This window comes from Humulus lupulus, chromosome X, assembly GCF_963169125.1.
Source record: "Humulus lupulus chromosome X, drHumLupu1.1, whole genome shotgun sequence".
NCBI classification, from domain to species: Eukaryota; Viridiplantae; Streptophyta; class Magnoliopsida; order Rosales; family Cannabaceae; genus Humulus; species Humulus lupulus.
Genome location: NC_084802.1, coordinates 81,647,219 through 81,654,563, shown reverse-complemented (window position 1 = coordinate 81,654,563; position 7,345 = coordinate 81,647,219). Strand labels below are relative to the sequence as shown.

The following is a 7,345-nucleotide window of genomic DNA, read 5'->3' as shown; positions in this document are numbered from 1 at the left end:
TATGGTTCAAAGTTATTTAATGGGTTAGAACTTGACGGATGAATATTGTTAATGTGTTGTGACTAGGGTTTCAGCGAGGCTCAAGTTAGAGGACTGTGCTCGGGATATCGATGCTTGGAGAGCTCGGGATGTAGGTAAGAGAACCCTTGTTCCCATAGAGCTTGTATGCAGGGGCTGAGCCCCAATATGTTTGAATTGTAGGGCGTAGCCCTTTGATTGAATTTGTTAGTGTTCAGTATTTGTTTATTATGCTATGAATGCTATTGTGTAAATGTTCAGCAAGAGTCGGGAGCGGCGCAGGCCGAGGTCGGCAGGGGCCGGGAACGGCAAAGGGATGAAAACGGCATTGGGCACGTTGAGTGCAAGGCTGAGTATGGCAAGAGGCCGGAAGCAGTATTGAGCACGTGGAGTGCGAGTTGCCAGGGCGAGACCCTAAAGGATACCTGGGATATCCTCACGGTGTGGACTGCAAACCCAGGGCCTGGTAAAGCACCTGGGACGGCATGGCCGTATGTGTTTAGCCAATTGATGGCCTGTTTATATCTATGTGTTGGTTTTGCATATGTTATCTGTTTGTGGGTTTTCTTGCTGGGCTTCGGCTGACGGGTGCTCTGTGGTGCAGGTAAGGGCAAGGAGAAAGCCAACCAACCATGAGAGTAGCAAGCATGAGGTGGCGTGTACATGTTTGGCCTGCCTGGCTGCCACAGCCAATGGATTTTGGGAGATGATTGTAATAAAACCTAGATTTTGTCGTTTAGCCGACTTGGTTGTATTTATATGTTGTAAATATTTCTAAACTGTATTTTGGGATCCCAGGTGTTAAACTTTTATAGTTTTTAATGAAATTGAGTTATTTCTAAAAATTTTGCTCTGTTTATGAATTAATTACACTTTTGCTTTAAAAGCCTCGATTAGCGAGTGATTGCACATTTTTAAACTCACTTGGTAACGGCTCTAAGGTAGTAGGGCGTTACACCCCTACTGTGCATGTCAGAAAATGACGTCATGCACGAGCAGGAGCTTGGGGGGAAAATGTTGTACCCTAAAAATAGTGTGGATTCAATCACTCAGTTAGGGGTACAACTATCAGAAAAACACATGGAAAAAGCAGGCAAGTGGAACATCTAGCTAGCGTTGATGTGAGCAGCTCGAGTTAGGACTTGGCAGATCGCCTCGCAGGATAACAATCCAATTCGAGACATGTAATAGCCAGATCGCCTTTAGGGTGCTCCGAGCTTAATCTGAACTAAAGTTCGGACACTCTTCGATCACTAGCTTGATGAAGATGTTCAGCTCGTGGAGACCTGGTCATAACGTACAATGGAGGATCCCGAAATACTTGGAAGCTCTTTATACACTCATTAATGCCCAGGCTGTATTATACATTTATTGCCCGAGATAACGAGAGTAATTTCCATAGGCAATTGGATCCCTATGTAAATGAGAATTATCTTGGTTGATTGTTTACCATATTTATGCAACGGTTATCCAAATCTGTCTCGGAATGTCCACTATAAATATCAGGGATAATGGATGGGAAAAGGGAACGCTTTTTGTAATACAGAAACTCTGTAGAAATTGTGAGAGAATAATAATATTGTCTTGTGGATTTTAACCACTGGACCACGTAAAATTGTGAGTGTAAGAAGTTGTTCATATACTTCATTACGGTTTAGAAAAGAGTACTAATATCTTTCTTATTGGATTTATTAATCTACTGTTGGCGAAAATCCGCATCAATAGGATCCAAAGTTTTATATGGTTAAGCGAAATTTTTAAAACTTAAATCTTTGATTAGCTTTAGTTACACTTTTGAGGCCAAATGACTCGCTTAATGAGTTAAGCACTATTTTATTCACATGATATAACGGTCCTGGATTAGTAGGATACTACTGGAGTACATGTTTAGGATATTTATGAAAATACTTCTCTCAAGTATTTATGAGTTTTTTTTAAAAAAAAAACATACCACATATTACGCTCTTGTTAAATGATTTTGTTTTTACTTAAGATTTTGGAATCTGCTCTTATTTTCAAATAAGGAGTTATGTTTTTTTTTTTAAATCTAAATTTTATTTATTTTTCTTAATTCTTTTTCCTTAAATTCACAAATGTGACGCTGTAAGTAATCAGAACGTTACAATCATGTAAAAAAATGGTATTTATCGTACCGGTAAAGTGAAAAAGCTAACCACACTGCAGACATCCCCAAAAAATAAACTAATTCTAAGAAATATTGCTCAAATATCTAAATAAATAAATAGATTGAATTTTGTCTCATAATTGAAACAATTCTACCAATTAATTTGTAATATTATTTTTATAATAAATCCAAACTAATTTATAGAAGAAATATTTCTATTCCCTCTCTGGCTTTCTTCAAACTTATCTCCATGCTTTTTTAATTGTGTTACCCTTTAATACTTTAAAAGAGAATTTTCATACATTTTGTATTGCATTTGAAAAACTCAAATTAAAATTTTTTAAATTGTACAACAAACAAACAAAAAGTTGGATTCAACGGGTTAACGGTTAACCTGCCCAACCCATCGGTCGAGTAAGGTGCAAAATGAAATTTCATTGGGCGGTTGTAGGTTGGCACATGCCAACCTTGAGCATCCAACCCACTTGATGAACACCCCATAGGCCGATAACTCATCAAATTGGTAATTGACTTTAATAAAAATAAGATAATAAATAAATATTTGCAAATGGAACTATGCTCCATTATATTGTTTGTTAAAATTTAATTATGTTTTCTATTCAACTTACCTCTTATTTGCCATCTGCCTGCCACATCTCATCAGTCATGTTAGTTTTTCAAAATAATTTGGGATACTATATAACATTTTCCAAATTAAGATCACCACCATACCAATAAGAAGTAAACTAGCATTGAGAAAATAAAAACTAAGAAGCAAGCAAAGTTCACTAGATTGTCTTGATGTAGATTGACTTGTAACAATGTGGAACTAATATGAGCGACTTGACTATGGTACATAAGAAATATTACATCAAAAAATGACTACGCAGCCTATTCGAATGCACTTGTACTTAAAAATGACATATTGAATCTTTTACAGTATCTTAGTGTTATGTTCATCCTCTATAAGGGAAACGCCTTTAATTCTCAATTATTTCCATAAATATAGAAAGAACATACGTAGCTTCAATAAGCAGAAACGGCAGTAAGAAAATAATACAAAATGCTATTAATTGTTTACAGTTGTAGAGGAACCTTTTTTGTTTTCCTTGTTTCTGAATGCACCATGGTTAGAGGAAGTTATTATGAAAGAATATTTCTTCTCGAAACAGATGGACCACCCGTGGTAAGCACAGACTCTGCTTTTGTGTGAGAAGCGCTATATTTCAAATATTCCAGAAATTGGTATCGTTTTGTTGAATCACGTTCTGATGCAAGCAATCTTTTTAGAGAGTGAGCTCCACCAAGTAGAGGGAAGGACACCGCAATGTGTAATAAGATAAATAATAAACGCTAAGTATGCAGTGGTGCCGAAGCAGACGACAAAACCAAACAAGACTCCCTTAACTTCAGAAATGAAAAAGTCTAGCAATAGATACCCATTGATGACTATTACCAGTCCAGCCACTGTCCATGCCACTCTCTGCAACCAGTATCAACAGAGAAAGTAAGAATAGAAAGTTGACCACTCTCTTCTGTGGAAAATAGAAAATATAATTGAATGAATACATGTTAAAAATCCAATTATGGAATTGCAGGAGCACTCAATTATAGCACAGAAATTAATTAGCCTCTTGCTATAATATGGTGTACTAGCATGCTTCTATATTCAGTACCAGGCAGAATGCAATGAGCAGAATGAGAAATCATGACGTTTATGAACTCAATTAGTCGGATACAACACATGTCTTCAAACTGAACAGAACACAAACACAATTTCCAAGAGGTTCTTCCTTTCAAAACATCAAAGTGGCAGTAATTTTAGTAGCACATGAGTTACATGAGTTGATCCAACCACTTTCTAGTTTCATATGGAGTGTGCAGCTTTCGTCATTCTTGATTAACATCCACCATATAACTTGATCAATGAAACAATTCAAGAGAAATCTCACACATGAGAGTTGTTTCTCTCTTCCTAAAGTAAACAGCAACATCAATAACTTTTAAGAACCTACAATGATTTGTAATCTTTCTCCTCCATTATATCAGGCACAGTTACTTGGGCCATATGTTTTTCATTTATTTTAAAGAATTGTTCACTTGCTTTTCTTTCTACTAATTATAACCAGAAAAAGAGTACCAAAGCGGAAATTGAATCATTCATGTCATATCCTTATCTGCTATCAATCCTTTCAAGCGTAATGCAAATTTTAGCACAGAATGTACCACATGTGATCTTTCTAATCCTTACACTTTTATGAAACAAGAATATGTAGTATGTTATAAAAAGTGAATGCATTACTCAGAAACTAAATCATCGCATGCTAACTTATAAAGAGTGAAAGATCTATAACCTGGAGATCCCATGATAAAACAGAATCAATAGAAAATATTATGAACTACCCACATAAACAATTTACCTCAAGGACGGGCCCAATCTTAAAGACTCCCATCACCTGCTCCTTTGCTACCAAGGTAAGAAGAGGAATAAGCGCAAATGGAATCTGAATAGACTGAAGGACATTAAGCCATTCATTCAAAACATCCAAAGAGGCTTCAGATGTATTAAATATTACTGCTACAATAATGGTTGGAATAATAGCAAAACTCCTGGTGATCAATGCTCTCATCCATTTCTTCAAACGGAGGTTAAGAAAACCGCCCATAATAAACTGCCCAGCATATGTGCCGGTTATTGTGCTACTCTGTCCAGCTGCCAACAATCCAACTCCCCATATATAAAGAATTGGAAGGAGGCCCCCCCCATACTTATCCTGAAGATACTGACCTGCGTTTACTAGTCCTATACTGTCTGCTTGTTTGGTGCCATAGAACCCCTTAGCAAACACAGATGTCACAAACAAATTGATCATGAAGGAAATCAAAAGAGCGACAGATGACTCAATAGAGTAGTAGTTCAGTGCCTCTTGAACCTTGCTTTTCTTGTGGGGATCAACATTTCTAGACTGCACCAAAGCAGAATGCAGAAATACATTGTGAGGCATAATAACGCAACCAACAACTCCAACAGCCTGCCGAATAGTTTTTGAGCCAAGTCTAGGAACCAAAAGACCTATAAATGGTAAAAAAATCAGTAACTGACGTTGAGATTCTTAGAATATAGTAAAAAAGAAACAAAAAATGATAGAACTTACCCGTAACAAGTTCTTTTCCACTGGGTTTTGCATCAGCAAACATCCAAGCAAATGATAGACCCATTGTTGTAATGAGAACTGCAAAAACAGCTTCTAATTTCCTCACTCCATAGTTCTCAAGAAATAAAAACATGAAACTGTTCACCACACGTGTGACAGAAAAAACAGTTAAAATCATAACTAAATGCTCACATTTATCAACTATTTTCATTTGACAAGCCTAAGCCAACAGGGGAGGAAAAGACAAAGATTTGCGGCAAACCAAAAGGAAACAATCAGTGCTCAGCGCCTAGGTACCTGTAACCATATCTAAAAACTAACCTACAAATTCTATGACGACCAAAAAAGTTAGAAGTTTCAAAAAGCAATCTTTTTCACAGTCATCCTCATCTAATTGGGGATTAAGGCTTCATCGGCTTAAGTTGGCTTTAGCATTGGTGGCAGTAAAATCTAATTTCTATAAAGTAAACTTTATATTGCCACCAAAAACCATAATTGTGATAACCTGTGCATCTCAAAAGGGAAACAATGAACATGGTATATTAAAGGTTTAATCCAATAAATTATACAACTTAAAATCCAGTCGAATATGAAAAACTCAGAATAATCAACCAAATCGACAAGCTCACTTCACATCACAAGACACTAGCATTTTCGAAAGCTTTTTTATTTTTTTATTTTTTTCTCAAGTGAGATTAATTAAGTCCAGGAATTTATGCAAATAAAGAGCAACTGAAACCATTAATTATTATTAAAAAAGAAGAGTCATAATACTAACCAATCCGAAGCTGTAATGATGACTCCAGCCCAAAGAGGCAAAACCCCATGACTAAGAATCTGAATAGCAATGGCACTCCCAATCACCTCCTGAATATCAGCCCCAATCAATGCCAGCTCCGCCATGAACCAAAGAACCAATTTGGCCCAATTAGGATACTCATCCCGGCAAAGCTCCGCCAAGTGTCGGCCCGTGGCGACACCAACCCTTGCTGACAACAATTGGATCATGAGGCCCATAATCGTTGACCACATCAAGAGCCATAGCAATGAGTACCCAGCAATAGCTCCGGCCTGGAGATCCCCTTCCAGATTCCCCGGATCCAAGAAGGCTATGCTCATCAAGAACCCTGGCCCAGTAAACAACCATAGCTTCTTCCACGAGAACGGTGGGACGACACACGAATCGATGGCCTCCGGCGAATTCAAATCGACAATTAAGATCTTCTCTCGTTCCTCGAAAGCAACTTCTTCTTCATCATCCTCGTCCGGCGAATATAATGACTTGGGAGACGATGAAGTTGACTGGGATCGTAACAATCGATTTGCTTCCTCATCTTTTCCATCTTCCACTGGGATAGAGCTCATCGAGTAGACGCCGCAATATTCAGTGTCCACCGGAATTTTCTCTAGATATCGGGGATTCAATTCCGGGGAAGATTTTTCGGCGAATTCGGTGGGTGGAGGGGTAGTGTAGATTTTTCGGAAGAGACGATGAGGAAAAGGAGCACAGACTAGTCGACAGAGATGGGTGAGCGCGTGCGAGTGAATTTGCGTGTTGTGTATTTATACGCTTTTTCATATTTTATTTCCATAGAATATACATGGGAAAAAATTGTTGTTGGGCTTTAAAAAAGGGCCCCAGGTGGGTCGGACTTTTTTTTAATTCCTGAAAGCAGTGTAACATGTTTTGAAAGGGAAATTTGAGTTTTTATGATTAATGTGGTGTTGTAATTCAAAAAAATGTTAGGTATTCTTATCATTTCAAAACAATGTCAATTCTTTTTAACATACCCAAAATATTCCTTTCATTTTGAACCTCCCACTTCTCTCTTCTTTTTTCCCTCTCTCTCCTTCTCTCGGTACACAGTGACATCCCCGAGACCAACAACCTCCTCGTCGATTCCCCATCGAACCCACATCGCACAACCGCCCTCGCGATTCCCCATTGAACCCACATCGCACGACGACCGCCCTCGTCGATTTCCCGGAGACTCTGAAGCACCGAGACCGCCCTCGTTGACCGCGTCTCTTCTCCTCCGCCTCCGCA

General features: G+C 38.1%; 1 protein-coding gene across 1 annotated transcript; it reads right to left on the bottom strand.

The window, feature by feature from the left end:
- Positions 1–2,911: 2,911 nt before the first annotated feature.
- Positions 2,912–6,849, bottom strand: LOC133807145 (metal transporter Nramp2). Its single transcript, XM_062245312.1, has 4 exons — positions 6,077–6,849; positions 5,299–5,435; positions 4,564–5,216; positions 2,912–3,626 (listed from the first exon to the last, which is right to left on the bottom strand). The coding sequence occupies exons 1-4, from the start codon at positions 6,661–6,663 to the stop codon at positions 3,405–3,407; spliced, it is 1,599 nt and encodes a 532-aa protein (XP_062101296.1). The 5' UTR covers positions 6,664–6,849; the 3' UTR covers positions 2,912–3,404.
- Positions 6,850–7,345: the final 496 nt, after the last annotated feature.